At 42.5% G+C, this 20,230-nt stretch overlaps 2 protein-coding genes across 3 annotated transcripts in view; both read left to right on the forward strand.

Annotated features, from left to right (window-relative positions):
• The window catches only part of MOCOS (molybdenum cofactor sulfurase), a 563,966-nt gene that overhangs the window by 301,412 nt on the left and 242,324 nt on the right, over positions 1-20,230 (forward strand). The window lies entirely within an intron of this gene.
• Positions 1-20,230, forward strand: part of EPB41L4B (erythrocyte membrane protein band 4.1 like 4B) — a 68,164-nt gene that overhangs the window by 43,060 nt on the left and 4,874 nt on the right. For both annotated transcript variants that reach the window (XM_083583894.1, XM_083583895.1), the window contains exons 3-14: positions 2,222-2,264; positions 3,817-3,895; positions 7,580-7,624; positions 11,653-11,705; positions 14,722-14,842; positions 15,656-15,743; positions 15,914-16,002; positions 16,207-16,276; positions 16,433-16,602; positions 17,592-17,701; positions 18,897-18,927; positions 19,694-19,727. In XM_083583894.1, the coding sequence (XP_083440020.1) occupies positions 2,222-2,264; positions 3,817-3,895; positions 7,580-7,624; positions 11,653-11,705; positions 14,722-14,842; positions 15,656-15,743; positions 15,914-16,002; positions 16,207-16,276; positions 16,433-16,602; positions 17,592-17,701; positions 18,897-18,927; positions 19,694-19,727 (933 nt within the window). The remainder of the gene's footprint in view (positions 1-2,221; positions 2,265-3,816; positions 3,896-7,579; positions 7,625-11,652; positions 11,706-14,721; positions 14,843-15,655; positions 15,744-15,913; positions 16,003-16,206; positions 16,277-16,432; positions 16,603-17,591; positions 17,702-18,896; positions 18,928-19,693; positions 19,728-20,230) is intronic.

Below are 20,230 nucleotides of genomic sequence, written 5' to 3' on the forward strand. Positions count from 1 at the left end.
CTTCTTATTAACTGCATGGTGATTGGTTTGGTGTGGTGGTTTCCAGGGATCTTTCCACCAATGTGTGCTCCCCTTTCATCTGAGATTTTTGGTAGGCATGTTACAAAGGAAAAGGTATAGAAATGAGGTTGAGGGCTAATCTGAGCTATGTTATGTGGGATGGTTTTTCACTCACAACCGGAGGCACTTCAAAATCTGCTTGAATCTGGCACTTTCAAAGTCTGCCAGGAAGTCATATGTGACTTGGGGCACATCTACATCTTCAGTAGATGAACAAAGTACAGCTCTCTTCATCACAGAACCATTTCTGAGTAGGAACACTTGGAACACTTGTTTGTGTCACAAACTTCCTGCACGTTGAACAACTTTTGTGTCAAGGAAAGGCGTGGCAAAATAGGAGGGGTGAACTGAAATCCTTCTTGCAGTGTAATGGCTTTGGGAGACCCTAAAGCTTCCCTGGCCTGTCTCTTTTGGGGTCTTTGTGGCTTCAAGGCTGAGAAATTGCACCCGCATACAAACTAGCTTTGAGTACAGAATAGCTCTGTATAGCAGAATAGCAGACTGAATTGCCCTCGGTATCAAATGGAAATTGTCCTGGCAGTTTAGAAGAATTGGTGCTTAGAGGGTAATCTGAGAATATCTGAAACTGTCACTTCCAAAATACCATACTAGCTTCTTTCTGAATAGAGAAGTCATTTACTTGAGATGCAATAACATTTTTAATTATCAGGCTTCAACTCTACAGAGGAAGAAACCAAAACACTTGGGATTCAATTTGTATCATCTGGCAGAGATGGCACAATAGAGATTTGCTAAAGCCAGAAGTTGCCTGAATTATCCATGGCTTATTTTTTGGTAACTGAAGTGACAGTGTTCTTTGAATGAATAACAGCAAATAGTTGTGCTCCTCGGCCCCTGGGTGAATTGCATGCATTATCTTAAAGGAGATCTTGTAAAGTACCTCCACCTCTAAAGGAGCCGTGTGTATTAAAAGAGGGCATTGCATCCCGTCCCCCCCACATTTGAAGTGGCTGCTTCAATTCATTGTTTCCCCGTTGTCATGCTATTTTAGTGCTGTGTTCTGTGTGTTCAGTTTTTAAAATAAATAAATGCAAACACACCTATATTTCATTTTTTTTATTTACAGTATTTATATTTATTTTCCCTTTTTTGGTGAGATTATCTGTTAAGATTTGAAGAGGAGCTCGTTGCACAATGAGAATGGGGATTAAAAAAAAAAAAAACACAGAACCAACCAAAACATTTGGGCTCTTCCTCTCTAATGTGGATGGAGCTTTTCTCCACCAGGCAACCTCACTCTGCTTGGTCCAGAGGTTGGGGAGGCACAGGGGATTGGGCTAGTATAGGGAAGGGAGGTTGGGGCAGGCACTCAGCACCAAAGCAGCTCTGGACTGCAGCCAAGTATGCAAACAGTGAACGGTCTCCTTATTTTTGAAGTTTTTCCAAGGTAGATTTCCCTTTCAGTTCTCCTGTTTTTGAGGGGAAGGCTTTACATGTTTCTCAATACAACTTCTGAACACCCCCTCTTCCAGCTCTAAGCTGGGATGGGGAGTCTGTGGCCCTCCAGAGTGTAGTTGGGCTGCAGCTCACCTAAGTCCCAGCCAAGCTAGCCAATGGCCAGGGTTTGTGGAAGTTCCAGTCCAAGAGCATGGAGAGGGCCATAGGCTTCCCCACCCTGGTTTAGAGTGGGACGTGGGGGTAATCAGTAGTTGTACTGAGAAACCTGTAAATCCTTTCCCCACCCAAGCAATTCAGTACCTCTCACTTATCATATCCACATGTGTTGTAAGGTAATTTTTCTTTTTAAAAGAAGAAATTGAGCCTCCTCCATCTCTTAACAGTTGTGGCATATAAGGTTCAGCTCCAGACATTACCCAAGCCAAAGTCACATCTCTCAAGAAAAACAGACAAGCACTGCTAAGGACTGTGGAGATGGTGCTGTTTTTCCGGACTTTCAAAAAAACATTAGATTTTTCTGTGGTGTAAAAAGTCAGAAATCCAGGGGATATGAAGGATGGTATTATACATGCCACATTTAAAAAGTGCAGTTATTCCACACAAATGCTTGGTGTGGAAGCAGCACATGGAAATGGTGCAAATGCTTATTGAACATGGTATTCTTTGTATGTTTCTTTCTGAACTATTAAAAACGAGCAGAGTCCTTCCTTTTTTTAAAAAAACAACAATTTTCTTTTCCTAGCACTGGCTAGACCATTCAAAACCCATTAAGAAGCAAATCAAAAGTAAGTATGGTGAACCTAAATCTTGAGTCATTGCTAAATATTTCATATTTTTCAAATTACAGATTCACGTTGCCCACTATTTGCCATGTTGCTCACTAGCTGAAAGGTGTTTGTGTGAGATCCCTAAGCACTCCCCCCCCCCCCCCCGATACTGCCTCCTTCAGTAGTTTTCTCTTGATCAGATTAATGATATGCTATTTGGTAGTTCCCCATCTGGGACCACAATGCAGAGCTGATGAAACTAAGCAGGTATGAACTTGATCACCGTCCACCAGGAGCTCTTAATTAAGTTTGATAAGGGCTTTCGGACTGCTTTCTGATAAGCAAGAATGCAAACTTCTGATTGGCTTCGCTGATCTGAGCACCTAGATCCTGAGTGTGCACTCTCAGTTTAAATCATAAGAAGTGCCTGGTTGAATCAAGCTAATCCCTGGACTAGCAGTTGACTGGTAGTTCTGTAGTGAAGTACAGTCATCCTTTAGTCCACCTCTGCTCTTCTTACTCCGTATTTACTGAGCATTTGATATGTCCTGTGTCTCTGTGCTCTGTTGATAGTTAGTTGAATGTGGATGTGGAGTGAATATACACCGGAAGAGTAATTTATATGCAGTGTAAATGTGCACTTAGATGAGCCCCTTAAATAAAAAAATTACACTGCTTTTTAGAGCACATTACCACACATAAATTTTCCGTAAAGGCATTTATGATAGAGTACCTACCTAAGTCTCCCAGTTGAAGCATATTTCAACCAGTGATGTTCATGATCTATATTTCTTCTCCTTTAGCTGTTACAGCCATGGCCCAGTCTGTCCGCCATTGTTCGTTTCCTGCTTTCTCTGCCCATTCTGCCTTCAGTGTTGCCCTTTCCTTAAGCACCCCTTGGCCTTTCTGCTTCAACCTGTCGCCTCCTCCACACCACCTATCCTTTTCTTAAGATAAAACAAGATGTAATAGTAGCAACCCAACTTACTTCCTGTACAGCCCGGAGTCCACTTTTGCAGAAGTGCTGTACTGCCGTCTGAAATTTCATCATACCTCCAATTTTAATCCACTTTTTAAAATAAAAGGTTTCCTGCAGAAACCCCCACTGAATGGATCGGCCTGAAATTTGGCAGGCTTAATCCACTCTGTTTGAAAAGGCAATTTTTCGATTTATAGTCAAGGAAGGGAGAGAGAGGGAGCTTCAGATTTAATGGATCAGATTGGGATGACTAGTGAATGGAATGGCAGAGTGGATCTGAATCAGAGGGGCTGCTTCCAAACGCTACTAAGGCAGATCTTTGCTCCCCCCCAGCAAATCTGTGATGAAACAAACACATCTGCCATCATTACATCTAGTTCAGCTCTTCTCCTTCGGCAGTGCTGCCTGGACTCCCCTCTCCTGCTTAGTCTCTCTGTGACAGCATCACTGCTCGGCCTTTGTGACATCAGCCCTGCTCACGCCAAAGGCTTCAGCACTTTCACAAAATACCTTCGTTCGTTGTAATAGAGTATTGTATGAGTTACTGCACGGCTTCTGGCTTTTAACATTTAAAAACATTTCTTCATCTAGTTGGGCCACCATATACGCTGCACTTTCGAATCAAATACTATTCATCGGAGCCAAACAACCTCCATGAGGAATTCACAAGGTAGGAAGTGATTTTGAGTTGCAACCCAAACATCTGGAAAGGAGGGTAGAGTTGAGGGTAAATTTGGGGTTGGTTTTCTGAACCTGGGTGGATAAAAATCAATGGTTTGTTGTTGTTGTTTTAAAAAAAAAGATGAAAAAAATGATTTTTAAAAAATTTAAATCGGATTTTTAAAAATAAAATGCTTTTCTATTTAAGTTACATTATAGTCCAAAGTCTATTCATCAGGAAATAAGGATTTGTTTCTAATTATGTAGCATGAGGCTTTATATGCGGTGTTTAATTTTTTTGGTAAATGAATTCCATTAATCCTTTCACAATGTAAGATTATTCTGTAAGATTATTTGGGGCAGTTTTTCTAACAAGAAGATATTATCACAAATGCTTGTTTGTGCAGCTCTCAAAAGTGTGAATTTGTGTCTGCAGTGATAACATGCCTTTTCTTCACAGGAAAAATGTTATAAAATAAACATACAGAGTTGAGGAGAAAACCTTAATCCCATTGTTCCTTTGCAAATTTATGTACACAGAACCAAGCCCTTGCCTCTGAAAGGCTAAGTTCCAAGAGGCTCAGTGAATAGATTGTTTGGAGTGGAATTGATCTGCCCAAGTAGCTAAGTGTGAAGCAGTGAAAATGAAAGTGCAACCTTGTGAGCAGAATATTCCACATGTCTTGGGATCTTTGTGTAATAATTGTGCAAGTCAATTGCGTATCTGTGCACCTCAGACTTGAGGCAAGTGCTGAAGGCTCTTCAGGGCTGGCAACCTCTTCCCAATCCCACTGGGTCCCAACAACTGCACTCACACCCAACTGTACAGAATAGGCACCTGAATGCAGAAGCAAATCCAAAGGGGTGGAAATAATAACTGGGATCTGGAAGTCCTTGAAGTGCTTGCAGGTCAACTAAGAAGAGTTCACTGCTTCCAGGCCCTTCTTCCCAGGGCTGGCCTGACATTCTCCAAACAATAAAGTCTCTCACCACATCAGTTAACAAACATGGATACATATGCTGTAATATTATTGTTTTAGTTAAATAAATTGTTTAAATAGTTATTAAGGAAATGATTATTTTTCTCCTTCCAATAAAGTGCAGGAGAAAAGTTGTCCAAATATAAACAGTTAACTTGTGAAACCTCACAATAATTTCATAATTATGTATTTCTAATAGTATAACCAAATCAGTAATTTTTGATATAACTGTAAAAACTACTTAGAAAATTTATTATTCCAAAAATGAAACCTTCATTTGGTTGTAAATATTAAGATTATACTAGCAAGAATGAATCTTTCTGGGGGGGGAATGATTTAAATAAAGTCTTACTGACTAGTGATTTAAATCATTATTTAAATTGTGATTTAAATCAATATGATTTAAATTAAATCCACCCTGTTATTAACAATGTTCTTTTTAATAGCGTTATGTGCAGCTTTTGCCTAAATGTGTGTTAAGCGGGCTGCCACCAAGTACGGGATCTTTTGCATTATTATTGAGTTAGGTGTCTGTAGGGACCATGTTCATGGAAAATTGACAGAATTTAGCAATGGTTAAAAAAATTCTGTGCTTAAGTGACTGTATCTTCAGAATATCAAGGACTGATTTCGTCTTAACTGTGGTTAAGCTTCATTCTAGTACCTTCTTTCTCCCTGGTTTATCTGTGACACTAGACTCCATGTTCATTAAACGTAGGCACTGGGAATAACTAGCCACTGCCAACAGCTAAGGAGGGCAGCTCTCAGATCTCCATATCTTTCACACGGCTAAAGGATGCTGGGTCACTGTCTGTATCAAGAGAGTCTTATAAAGCAGCTGGTATCCAGTTTCTTATAAGATTTTGACTTATTCTTTCCTACATAGTCTCTGGAAAACACACGCAAGATGATGTCTTGTCCTTCCTGCATTCTGCAATTCTGAAACTGGAGGCTTAATTTTGTCAGAGGTTGGTTTGGATGGGATGGTGCTGTTGCCTCATGGCAGGGAGCAAGGATCACACTTGTCAGATAGGAAGGGTCTCGTTTCCCTCTTTAAACAGATGGTGCTTTAGTACATATCACCCACTTGCTCTCATCTGCCCGAGAGAGAGCAATAACCTGACTGATGGGTTTTCTGTCTGTCTTCTCCAAAGACAGGTAATCCACCCCACCCTGGTCTGGAGTCCAAACCATGAGAGAAGCATCTAGGAGTGGCATTTTCAGGTCAGGTCATGTTGGAAAAGGTGATACAGTAGCATTCTCCCTACCTAGTTTCCTTGTGCCTTGACTTTTTCCTCACTAGTTCCATTATAGTACACTGAGATGTCTCCTAGGTTCTGGTTCCTTATAAGAAAACTTGGATACCTCTTGCCTTACCCAGCATCCCCTACTCCTGCAAAAGCTGTCAGGGTTTGAGAGTTGTCCTCTTGATTCACCTGGAATGTGAAGCCCCTGGCTCATCTCCTGTGAAAGGGTAGCAGCAGCTGGCATGGCTTGGTTGTTCATTCTTCTCTGAGGCCTAGCTAGCTAGAGTCTAAGTGGCCCAAACAGAAACCCACCTCTCCCTATTCACTTACCCAGAGACCCAGCAAGTGAGCAGGCAATGCAGCAGATGGTTGGACACAATCTCCTCTTTCCCCACCTTCGCCTGATGTGTACCTTCTTTTTCAGGAGTGTGGGTAAATATTTCTTACTTCTTCCTCAGAGCCTGGCTATGTTCGGTTTCTGGAAGAGAAGGGAGGGCCAGATTTGGCATAGCAGGGCTTTCCTTACTCTTCCTTTGACCATGCCCGTAACTTCATTGTTGGATGAGTAGGGCAGAGTGGGAATGAGGAAAGAGCTGCAGTGCTATGTTCCTAAACCTGTCAAATTTGATGAACATTTAGCTTTAGGTATATGCAAGTTCCTAACGTTCTGTCACACTGTAGCATGACCAAAAAAAGCAGAGGAGTGAGAGGTGAGGAACTTCCAGATGTTGTTAGACTCCAACTTCTACCATCCTTAACCATTGACTATACTGGCTGGGACTGGTGGGAGTTGGAGACCCATGATATCTTAACAGCCACAGGTTCTCCATCCTTGAGCTTTGCCAATAAGAGTGGGCTCTGTCACCAATGACTGCCATTGAATTCTGTGGAGCAAAGTAAATAAACTGCTATCTGGGACACACCTGAAAGGTGGGGTAAAGCCTGGGCCCTTGAAATACGGTACAGAGTCACTTTCTCTGCATGCAGATAACCTGTCACAGTGGCTGGCATTTCACTAGTCAAATGATAAAATAAATTGTGTGCTATTATGGTGAACTGGGGTTCTATAGTTGGACTTCACAGCTTTGGGGATACTGGAGGCTGCTGAATCTCCTCAACATCTGCTGGAGTAATAGGAAAGGGGTGCTTTCTTTTGGCCTAAAAGTTTATATAACTAATTCATACCTAACAAGGTCAGTAAGAAACATCCATGAGTGGAATAAGTTCTGGTTATGGTTCTTGTATGGAACATACAAATCTTCCAGAAGTCATGGAATGCAGGCAGTTCACACACTACTCTGAAATAATACATTTGGTTTTATTTGAAGTGCTTCTGGTGTGGGTATGAGAACTGTTGCTAGGACCTTTTTAAAAAGTTGTGATCCAAAAGGGTTTTATTGTTTCACAGGGTGGGGAACTCTTGGGAAACATGATTGATCTTTTTTCTTTTTCTTGTGTATTTGCTAGGTACCTGTTTGTATTACAGCTGCGGCAAGATGTTCTTTCGGGAAAGTACGTTCCTATTTTTCTTTTCGTATTTCTTGAACCCAAGTCCCGTTTTTCAGGAGGAGATGCTCAAAGTAAAGTGTATCAATTGAAAGCTTAAACCTAATAAGAGGGAACTCAAATTCTTAATCACTCAAAGCACTATCATCACCTGACATAACATTTCATTAAGTAATAAAATAAGGGTGGCTAATCTTTGTTCCTCCAGATGTTGCTGCACTCCAATGCCCATCACCCCTGGCGTCCATACAGACGGGCTGTCTGAGTCCAGCAACATCTGGGAGCCCTGAGTTAGCCCACCTATGCAAAAACACTTCAAGTCACTTGACAAGAGTGAGAAACCTGCTGTTGGACTCTGTCATTCTCAACCAGCATGGCCAATGACCTGGAGTGATGGGAACGGAAGACAAAAGTGTTCCATCTTCCTCTTCTGGTGTGTCTGTATGTGTCTATGTTAAGTACCTTCCCACACTCAGATGACACTAATCTGATCTGAGCTAAGATGAAAGGAAGGTTTGCACATCACTGCTCTGCATATTGGGGAGCAGGTGGTGCTGTGGTCTAAACCACTGAGCCTCTTGGGCTTGCCGATCGGAAGGTCGGCGGTTCGAATCCCCACGACAGGGTGAGCTCCCGTTGCTCTGTCCCAGCTCCTGCCAACCTAGCAGTTCGAAAGCACGCTGGCACAAGTAGATAAATAGGAACCGCTGCGGTGGGAAGGTAAACGGCATTTTGGTGTGATCTGGTTTCCATCATGGTGCCCCATTGCACCAGAAGCAGTTTAGTCCTGCTGGCCACATGATCTGGAAAGCTGTCTGTGGACAAATGCCAGCTCCCTCGGCCTGAAAGCGAGATGAGAGTCTCAAGCCCATCGTCACTTTTGACTGGACTTAACTGTCCAAGGGTCCTTTATCTTTTTTACCTTTATATTGGGGCTTGTTATTGTTATTATTATTAATTTAATTTATATACTGCCCTATACCTGGAGGTCTCAGGGCGGTTCACAGAATAAAATCAAAATATAAACCCACAAAATACATAATCAAAATGAAAACAACAACCCAATAACTCCACCCCCAAAACCCACATTTTGAAAGGACATAGGATCCTCACAACATTTAAAAGTATGGCAATGAACAAACCTGGACAAGGGCCTCTTGTTGGAAAGACCATGATCTCAGAAATGTCTGCAGCAATATTTATCGGCAGCCAAATTGGCTGAGTGCCTTTCTGATACAAAGACAGAAATAGCTTTGAAATAAGAGTGGAAGGGGGGAATTAGCTTTGGTTATTGAGCAGATGTAACACTAGGGCTTCATCTTCTACAAGGGAAAAGCCTGTCCACTTTGCTGAGTTTCATCTTCTTTCTTCTGGGTGCTGTTTCCACTGATGCGCTTCCACCAGAACGTGGCTTGTCCACCCCAGGGCCACTGTGGCTTTCTGGATCAGCCTCTTGGTCAGAGTCTGTGTTTCTGTCTGGGTCTGGAAGGATGCTTGGATGAGAGAGCTTTATTTCAACAGCAAAGACTATATCATGAAGGCTATCTAATAATAATAGAAATATGTTTTTACTTCCATCTTTCCACTAAAAAAGCCCTCAAGCCAGCTTGCAAACACAGTTAATAAAATATAAGAATGCAAACAATAACTAAGATAAATTTAAAAACCATAAGAAAATACAAAAAAAGAAATGCAGCGAAAGAACAGTCATGGCCAGTAAATATTAATTGCTATTACATGCTTAAGCAAACAGGACCAAATTATTCTGGCCTCTAAAAGGTGCTGTTGGTTTGCTTGGGGAAGGGCTATTGCCTGTCAGGGGCTGGACTCAGGGGGGCCACCCCTTCCTCCTGAACCCTCTCGAGAACAGGAGGACAGTATAGATTTAGAACTGTGGTTTGCAGGAGGACAGTTCAGAGACTGCAGAGGGGGAAAGCTGGGAAATATTGGGAGAGGAACAACAGAAAGAAGAAACACTGGGGCAGAGACAGCTGACCGACTCCGTGTCTTTGGAGAGCATTCCTGAGCCCTCCTCTCCCAGGACTAGGTGTGCATTGAGGGTAGTAGAACAGAAAGCTCAAGGGCAGAAAGCTCAGCTTAGCCAGCACAGGAATGACACAGGATAAGAGAGACGGAGGGGGTTGGGCTTTACTCGGAGCAACGCCATTATAGAATAAGGGCTACATTCCTTTCTCTGTGTGAATATGGAATAAATCACGTGGTAAGGACTCTTCGTGTTTATCTGCTTTTTGGCTGCCACCGGGGAAGGGACAAGATTCCCTGAACCTTGACATTGCCAGAGGAAAGGTATGCTTTCTGGAAGCTGTGCCCCTGCCAACTGTTTGAAGGAGGGAGCAGCTTGGCAAGAGCCTCAGATGAAGATCTGAGTTGACAGACCAGTTCAAGGGAGGAGAAAGCAGTTGTAGAGTGCAAGTGAAACTTTGTCTCTCTGTGTTACGGTCAACATGAATAGCAGATGTCATCCCAAATGGAGCCTTTACTACAAGTCTCTGCTCCAAAATGTATTTTTGAAAAGGAAGTGATGCCTTTAAAAAAAGCCGGTGGAAGTTTAACTGGTTTCCACCTGTATCTGATAAAAGTGGAGAGTTTTGCAGAGCAATCCTGAGTGTATTTATTCCTATTCTGCCCTGCATGCAATCCTAAGCAAGTCTATTCAGAAGCAAGTCCTGCTGAATTCAGTGGGAATTACTCCTAGGGAAGTATGTTTAGGATTGCAATGCACCTTTCTCCCTTGTAAGAGCTCATTCATACTTTCCTTTGCTCCATGTGTCTAGGCACAGGGCCAGGCTTTCCAGGTCTGTGTCTGAGGGGTTTTGGTGTTTTTTGGTCCCAGCGCTTTCCCCAGGAAAACCCACGTTTTACCACTTAATTGGAGCAAATGGCAGTTGGGTTTTCTGCCGTTTTAGTGACAAAATGCAGTTTTGCCAGTGGAAAGCTAGGACCTGTGACTAGAAAGTGTGGATGAGCCCTAGGTGCTAAGGATTGCAGCCTTGGTCAACAACAGAGAGCCTTTCTCTGTAGAGTCCTTGCGGGAAAGTTTATCTTTCGTCACGAGCTTTTGAAAGGGACCCTTTTTGATTGGTTAATTGTTACATGGAGTGTGTAAAATCCTTTGAGCGACTTCCTTGTTCCTCATGGAAATAAAGTAACATGTTATATTTGCAGCTAATAGTAAGTATTTCACCTTTCGTTTTGAAAGGGCATGAGAAGCTCTTACATGCTAAGATTAGGCTTGGCAGTGGTTACACTGTTATGCATGTAATTATTTGGTGTGGGGGCAGGGGAGGTCTGAATAACTGGTGTAATAGGAGTTTGCTCTGTTTCCATAGAAGGGAAACATGAATCAGGGACCATTAAGTGGGCTTGGCAAGTCACCCTCATTCCTGCTCTGGCACGTGCAGAATGGGAAAATGGCAAGGCTTATACCTGCTGTTTAACCAAGCTTGGCTCTACAAGGGTGTTAAATCCATCTCTGAGTTGTACCCCTTCATCCTGTCAGTGGGAGCTCATATGGCCAAATGATTCTCGACACAGAGCAGTTTCCTGCACATAGAAAATTAGCTTATGGAGACGGCAAGGCCAAAAACTTGCCCCCTTGAATACTAGTTTTCTGTGTGCACAAAGTGGTAATACCCAAGCATAGAGTTAGCACCTCACAAGGTAGTGGAAGGGACAGGGGTGTTGCATGCTCTGGCAGCCACAGCCAAGGCCAGCCAAAAATTATTTATTTAAGCATTTCCATACTCCATGGATATGGAGTTCATGGATATGGCGTTTTAACATTGCCGGAGAATTCATAAAAGGTTTTTTAAAATGGTTTCACTTGTAACTACTGTAATTGGATTGTGTATCAAATTGTTTGCAGTTGGCCACCTTGAATGTCATTTAAGAGAAATAATATGAAATATTTTAATGAATAAATAATAATGTTGAGTTTAATTGATGGAGGGGAGGGGGGCTTCTTTGTGAGGGATTATTGTTGTTTACTGAAATATTTGTATCTTTCTTTACAGATTGAAATGCCCTTATGAAACAGCTGTAGAACTCGCTGCTTTGTGTCTCCAAGGTATGTCCCAGTGTTGGTTGCTCATTCACATATGGCCGCCAAAGGCCGCGTGTCAGAGCTATGGTGGTGCCTGGAACTGCTGCAGACAGAGTAGACCTACATACTGCCTGTTTGAACTTTACTTGAACTGAACTTTAAGGGGGGGGAGTAATAGGCTCCATAGTTCTTGTCTTCCAAGAGAAGGCAGTCTTTCTCTTTCCCAGTAGCCTTTGCCTGTCAGAAAGTCTGATGGAAACTCTTCTGCAGCCTGTGAAAACTCTTCCATAGTTGCACGTTAATTGCTGACAGGGGACTGACAGCTAAAACTCATGTATGTATGTATGTATGTTTGGCTTCAGTTCCTGTCCCAAATCGCTAACCATGTTTCTATGAAATAATGCTTTCACAGAAATAGTAAATGACTTGGTTGTAATACTTAAATTTGTTCATTTGAAATAATCTGAATTGGCTAAGTGGAAACAAGAGAGGAGAATATATATATATATATATATATATATATATATATATATATATATACACACATACATACATACACACAGTGAGGGGGGAAAGTATTTGATCCCCTGCTAAATTTGCCCTCTGATGAAGAAATGACCAGTCCATAACTTTAATGGTCATCATCATCATTCATCTTTATTATGGTCCAGAGACCCAACAAATCATTACAAAGCAATACACAATTCATACAGCCTACCTCCAGGTTAAACAAGCATTTTGTTTAGAATATAGGGAAACTTTAATGGTAGGTTTATTGTAGCTGTGGGAGACAGAGTAACAACAGGAAAACCCCCCAGAAACCCAGAAGACAAAGTTAGAGAGTGATGTGCATTATGATGGGTGAAATAAGTATTTGATCCCCTATCAACCAGCCAGATGTCAGACTACCTGGTATCTTCACTGTATGTAATGAACTTAGATTAGAAGCACCTGCTGTAAGGGAGACATCTTACCTGTAATCCCAGGTCGTTACAGTATCTGTACAAAAGACACCTGTCGACAGAAGCAATCAATCCAGCAGATTCCAAAGTAGCCATCATGAGCAAGACCAAAGAGCTGTCCAAGGATGTCAGGGACAAGATTGTAGACCTGCCCAAGTCTGGACTGGGCTACAGGACTATTGCCAAGCAGCTTGGTGAGAAGGTGGCAACAGTTGGTGCAATAATTTGCAAATGGAAGAATCACAAAATAACTGTCAACCTCCCTCGGTCTGGGGCTCCATGCAAGATCTCATCTCGTGGAGTTGCAATGATCAGGAGAACGGTGATGAAGCAGCCCAAAACTTCATGGGGGGAACTTGTTGATGATCTCAGGGCAGCTGGGACCATAGTCACCATGAAAACAGTTGGTAACACACTATGCCATGAAAGACAGAGATCTTACAGAGCCCGCAAGGTCCCCTTGCTCAAGACAGCACATGTACAGGCCCGTCTGCAGTTTGCCAGTGCACATCTGAATGACCCAGAGGTGAACAAGGTGAAAGTGTTGTGGTCAGATGAGACCAAAGTCGAGCTCTTTGGCATCAACTCAACTCGCCATGTTTGGAGGAGGAGGAATGCTGCCTACGACCCCAAGAACACCACCCCCACTGTCAAACATGGAGGGGGACATATTATGCTTTGGGGGTGTTTTTCTGCTAAGGGGACAGGACACCTTCACCGCATCGAAGGGACGAAGGACGGGACCATGTATCGTCAAATCTTGGGTGAGCACCTCCTTCCCTCAGCCAAGGCATTGAAAATGGGTCGAGGATGGGTATTCCAGCATGACAATGAACCAAAACGCACGGCCAAGGCAACAAAGGAGTGGCTCAAGAAGAAGCACATTAAGGTCCTGGAGCGGCCTAGCCAGTCTCCAAACCTTAATCCCATCGAAAATCAGTGGAGGGAGCTGAAGGTTCGAGTAGCTACACATCAGCCTCGAAATCTTACTGACTTGGAGAGGATCTGCAAAGAGGAGTGGGACAAAATACCTCCTGAGATGTGTGCAAACCTGGTGGCCACCTACAAGAAATGTCTGACCTCTGTAATTGCCAACAAGGGTTTTGCCACCAAGTACTAAGTCATCTTTTGCAAAGGGATCAAATACTTATTTCACTCATTATAATGCACATCTATATCTGACTTTTGTCTTCTGGGTTTCTGGGTGTTTTCCTGTTGTTATTCTGCCTCTCACAACTACAATAAACCTCATTAAAATTATGGACTGGTCATTTCTTCGTCAGAGGGCAAATGGGCAAATTTATAGCAAGGATCAAATACTTTCCCCCCTCACTGTACAATGCCAATAACTGTTGGGATAAAGAATGAATCTTGCTACCAAGGAAATTAAGAAAAGATCTGTTCATAAAATGCAGTTGTTCTAGAGATCTTTCAAATAAGAGAAAAATGTGATGTTCTTCACATAGTTGCTCTTTTACATTCTCTCCCCGCCTCTTGAAAAGAGACCCGTGCATTCAAAAAATGTGTAAAGTAGGCCACCCAGACACGCCCAGCACAGCACCCAGCAGGGGCGCCCCTTGGCACATGTGCATTTGGTACACAGCTCTTTCGTACAAGGGGTGGGATCCAAATCAACTCGTGTGTGCAAGGTTGAAGGCACAGCTGGTGTGACCTGGCTCCTGGGCAGGAGCAGCAGGGAGCCTGGTGACTGAGAGCAAACCTGCTCCCTCCCTTAGCATTTGAGGGATGTTCTTCCTTAGGGCAAGAGGTTGTTCCGCTTAATCTAATGGCTTTTTTCCAGTGAAATTATTTATTTTATATATGCTCTTAATACTCATAATAAATCCAGGAGTACCCAGTGAATTTGTGTTACAAATCTGAGTAATACCTTTTCCCACAGACCAGAATATCTATATGCTAACTTTCTCTGTTGCTTATTGCTCTCTTGCTCTGAATTTGTTTAAGCTGGAAAACTTAAACGGAGGTGTTTTCTAATAACGTCATAGCTTGGAAAAGATAGTAGTGTTTATAATCTACTTCGATGTGATATCTTATTTGGAATTTCCAACTTTTGACAGCTGAGCTTGGCGAATGTGAGCTCCCTGAACACACTCCAGAACTTGTTTCAGAATTCCTATTTACTCCTAATCAAACGGAAGCAATGGAATTTGAAATCTTTCAGAAGTGGAAAGAATTCAGGTATGGTGGGAAGATACCTGATTTTATCTGCAATTTAGCATGTGATGAGAGAGAGAGAGAGACCAGCAAAGAAGTGAATTGAGCTCTCTGTCAGAACTGGCCCCACCACTATCACTGGAGAAACGAGAAGCAGCTGCAGTTTCTGCTTCCGGCAAGATCACGCCAGTGCCTTCAACTGTGCAACCTCAATAAGCAAGGCTGTGGCGGAGGGGCGGTGGTGAAGATGGCACCCTCAGGTGGTGAAACGGGATGGGCCATCCCTGCCAGGAGGGAGAGGGACAAGGTGGTGGGGAGGTCAGTGTGGTGCGGGCACACTGGGAAAGCCAATTTGGTGCTAGTGTTCCCACACTCATCTCCCCACCGCTTCGTCCACCTCCCACCCAGCAAATGGGAAGGTATTGCTACAGCTCCATCCCACTAGATAAACAGCTTCTGGTCTCTGTAGTAAGACATACAAAGGGCTTGTCCACACCTCCGCTTGTCCCATGCCTAGAAAGCATGGGTCTGCTTGACCCATGGTTTTCTGCTTGACCCATACTTTCTAGGCCCGAGTCCAAGCCTTTCTCCCCTTGCTCCTCTCCTTTCCCAGGGAAAACCTGCTCTTTAGCTCTAAATCAGAGCAAATGTCAATCTGGAAAAATACTAGAATTGCCATTTGCTCTGACTGAGGGCTAAAGAGCAGTTTCTCCCAAAGGAAAGCATCGGGACCAGAGGAAGTGTGAATAAACCCAAAACTGAATCCCTAAGGCTTGGTGGAAGGAAAGAAGCAATACTTCTGATTAGGAACTGTTTTTCTCCCTTTCATTTTCCTAGGGGAAAGAGCCCTGCACAGGCAGAAATGTGCTACTTGAACAAAGCCAAATGGCTAGAAATGTATGGGGTGGATATGCATGTAGTGAAGGTAAGAGCTTCTCCCTGCAATTTATTTATGCAGAGGGTGGGAAAGAGGTTCACCGTGTGGCTCTAAGACACTGTGCTTAAAAGCAGCTTCTTTCACCCATTTCACTTTCTGAATGTACGTCTTGCAGATGATTTTTTGTGTTTGATATAACATCATTTGTTTGCTTGTAGGGAAGAGATGGTTGTGACTATGCTCTTGGGCTGACACCAACAGGGATCTTGATCTTTGAAGGGGCAAACAAAATAGGTTTGTTTTTTTGGTGAGTAATTCCTACTTACACTTACTGTTATTCAATACTAATCTCTCCCCACCCCCTAAAAAAAGGGAGAGATTGACACACACACCCCGGCTCTTCAGATTAGCATGATAATAATAAAACAGCATTTATATATAAATATGTTACATAATGTTTTGTTTCTCTTGAGAATTAACCGTTTACGTCATCTGTCTTCTATGTGACCAGGCCTAAAATCACTAAAATGGACTTCAAAAAGAGCAAGCTGACCCTTGTGGTGGTCGAAGATGATGACCAGGTAATGAGCCCAACCTCCCAATATCCAGAGTCTCAGGAATTCAGCAGTTGACCCTGAGATATTCAGCACATTGACAGTTCAAGCTCTCTTTCTGTGACACTGGTTGGTGAGTTGATTGCATGAAAACTTACAAGGCTTCCATTTTTTGTCTTTCAGGGTAGAGAGCAAGAGCACACATTTGTTTTCAGGTTAGACAATGCTAAAACGTGCAAGCATCTCTGGAAATGTGCAGTGGAGCACCATGCCTTCTTTCGGTTGCGCACACCTGCAAACAGTAAATCTAGCCGGTCAGATTTTATCAGGCTGGGATCCCGCTTCCGATTCAGGTACCTAGTTGCATATGCACCCTTGCAAATAAGGCCACAGAAGCTGCTAAGTCACAAAAAATTGGCTTGTTTGTTTGCTTGTTTTAATAGGAGTCTCTCTCCTGCCAGACACATTGGCAGGCTTGGATAAGTAGGAATGGTGTCTGGTTCCTTCTAGCAATTGGAGAGGGTGAGCACGAGTAGGGAAACCCTCCGGAGGTCCTGGAGGTCTTGGCTTCGCTTCTGCTTTGCAAGGCAGCTCTTTGCACATATTCTGAGGACTCTTTTGAGGATGAGGTTTTTGTAATCTGGTACTTTAGGGTTGCAGGACAGGCAATCCCCCCCCCCCCAGTATATACACCTATACTCAAAAATCTGCACTGGGTGCTAATTTGTTACTGGGCCAAGTTCATGCTATTGCTATTGTTATGGCCAGTTTTGGGTCCAGTTTTCTTAAGGTTGCCTTTCCCCATATGAGCCCATTCAAATCATTTTATCTGTGGAACTTATACGTTTACAGGTGACACATGATGTCCATTCTGCATTTGTGAGGCGTTGTTCCTTTAGTGTAGCAGCACCTGTATCCTTGACAGGTGTCACTCACAGTATGATATGCAGGCTTATGCAGAATTAATTGGTCAGTTGAGACTCCAACGATTTATCCACTTAAGATTTCTGAAACTGGGTGATAGCCAGACTTGTAGCTATATTGATTGCTATGAAGTGTCCTTGTTGTCTTTAATTTTCTTGGGGAAAGAGATGATTTATGAAGCCACAAATAAATGTAAAATACAGCTGTACTAAGCTAAAGTCTTGGTTTTGCATACAGCATTTATATGACTGTGTAGGTTTTGTGTTTTGAGGATGGGAGCTGTTAGTGAAGTAAACTAAGGCTGAAAACTTAAGCCCTCTTACCTGGAGGAAAACATTGTTGAACTTGCTGGGACTTGCTTCCAAGTAGATTATATAGAAATGCGCTGTAAGTCTTCGTTACTTCTTATTTTTTTAAGTGGTCGAACAGAATACCAGGCAACACGTGGATCCAGACTACGCAGAGCCAGTACCTTTGAAAGGAGGCCCAGCAAGCGATACCCATCCCGAAGGCATTCAACTTTCAAAGGTTAGAACTTGCATGCCATATTCATTAAGCAAATTGCTTAACTAAAATTAGAGCTTATTTTCTCCATTGCATCTCACATACCATAATGGCTTTGTTTCATCACACCATGAAGAAATGCAAGGGAATGTCCTAAAACAAAGTTCCCCTTCCACTTTGTAGTGCTCCTGTTTGCTAGTTTGTTCTTAAATCTCCCCTCCCAATTATATTTTGTTCATTTTGTTTTGTTTCTGTCAGTTTCCTTTCCCGCACTCATTATTTTTCTGGTTTATTGCTGCTCAGAAGCACTTGAAAAGCCCCAAGTTCAGACAAGGGACTTCTCTGTACGTTGTTCATCAAATACAACAGAGGCCTTAAAGAAGTCGACAACACCTACAGTTATGAAGAAGCAGCACTCATGAGACAGACCATAGTTTAGCATGATGAGAGCAAGGCACAGCAAGCCTTGTTCTCCTCCCCTCTTCTCGCACACCTGCGAGGAAGAGCTCAGATGATTTCAGTTCTAATTTCCATTAACTACAGTTCAGTATGACACTGGAACCCTAAATTGTGGGTAATGTTAGCTATGGCTTGTTTAAACAAGTCAACTTCATAACCCCTGGTTTGAAGTTTGTTTAAATGAACCATAGTTAAGATTCATGCTGTGTCTAGATTGAGTGACACAACAAGTTGTGAATAATCTAAGTTGGAAGTGGAAGCTTCTGAACTTCTTGTGGTCTCACCAGAGGATACGAGTGAAGGGCGGAACACAAGTCAAGAGGCTCTCTGCAGCTTTTTCGTGCTGTGCTAACCTATGGCATAACGTGACATCTGGACAACATCAACGTCTTTTGAAGGTGGACCCTAAGCATAGCTACATTAGCTTTTTGGCACAATCTTCAGTCACAGAATCTCCTTTTCACCCACAGAAGTGGGCTGTACATTAAATTTTCATTATGTGCCTAGGTTGGGAAGTACAGAGAAGAGAGTTCAGTTGTAGGCTCCTCATTCATCTCCACCCTGTTTTCATGAGTAGGAGTTGGATGGAGACCATGTGGGCTGTACATGAAAACTTAGGGCAGACAGACCTACTTATTCCCCCTTCTGTCACTTGCTGCCCCTTATGTAATGCTGGAATGTTATCCTGTATAAAAAACAGAGGGTTGGTTTTTTTCAAAAGTAGTGATGTTTACCCTTGCTTTTCTGTGCCCTCTCTTAGCAAGCAACACTCTGAAAGCACCCCAGATTTGGTAAGTGTGATCCATCTTTCACATTAATTATTTGGTTTGGCATCTGCTATCCAAGCTGCCCCTAGATAAATGTACTGCAAACCTCTTAGTGCAGAAACTCCTAATGTGTCCCATTAAGGGATCAGAATAGGTACAGAAAACATTTTACAAGCATTTTACAAGACGCTCCTCATCTCTTAACTCAGAATACATGATGTTCCTGAGCACAATTTGTGGTTCAGAAGCAGGCGGCAGGATCATGTGCTTCTCCAGTGTTTGAATCCTCCCTCCCCAACATTCAAAACTGATTTGAACCATTGCAACTGAATTCAGTTGGGAATTGTTTATGCTGTAAACTGTCCTTGGGTACTTGGAGGGGTATAAATCTAATAAACCAGTCTTCCATAGACACTGGCTTAGGCAAACTTGGAATGTTTGCGGATGTTCCATCTGCCTCAAATGTTTCACTTCACAAGGTTGAGGCACAGGTGGCAATATGCTCTTGGAAGGAGAATGGAGCACATCATCATGTTGGTCAGCTGCGTGAGAGGGATTGAAGAGGGGAGATGCAGGCAATGTTTTGCAAAAGCACCTCCGCAAGTTGCAGTCTCTTGAGCTGCCATTCTAATAGCTACACTACTTAAAACATAATTCAAACCTGCTTGCTAAGATCTTAAAGGCATTTTTTCCCCTTGCGTTAGCTTGCCTTGTTCATTAATAAGATAAGCTTCTATGTTACACTTTATGAGAACTATGCAAAAAAATAATAATATCATTTTTGTTTTAGCACTAAAAATAACCAAGAAGTCCATAACTATCAGGTAAGAGGAATACTGAATTCTTATTTTTCTGTTACCTTAGTTATAGAACCAACAGTGTCATGATCAAAGTGACTTTCTTGCTTGCCTACCCTTGTGAATATTTTTGGTGTGCTAATGTCATGTGTCTTTCATATGTTTGTATGTTTGTGAAGCATGTTGGCTAAAAGTGAAGCCGTATCTGAAAGCCGGCATTCAAGGGGATTTCTTTAAAAAAGAAAATTAGAAAGTTTGATTAAGATTAAATTTATGTTTCAAATCTATGCATTGTACATGTACACTTATTAGAGAGCAATGAGTAACTGAGATTATAAGATTTCACCTATGAAATGTGTGAAAATGCTTAAACAAATCAAAATCACTTGGAGGATACTGTCAGTCTACCAATTGTGTGGTTCCATTTTGGACGCAGTGGCGATACATAACAGATGTACATAAACTCAAGCACTCAGAAAAAAGAGAAGTGACAAATGGTCACAGCAGCCTAGTGAGATAGATGGCCGACC

Source organism: Podarcis filfolensis, assembly GCF_964270895.1.
Source record: "Podarcis filfolensis genome assembly, chromosome: 13".
Lineage (NCBI taxonomy): Eukaryota > Metazoa > Chordata > Lepidosauria > Squamata > Lacertidae > Podarcis > Podarcis filfolensis.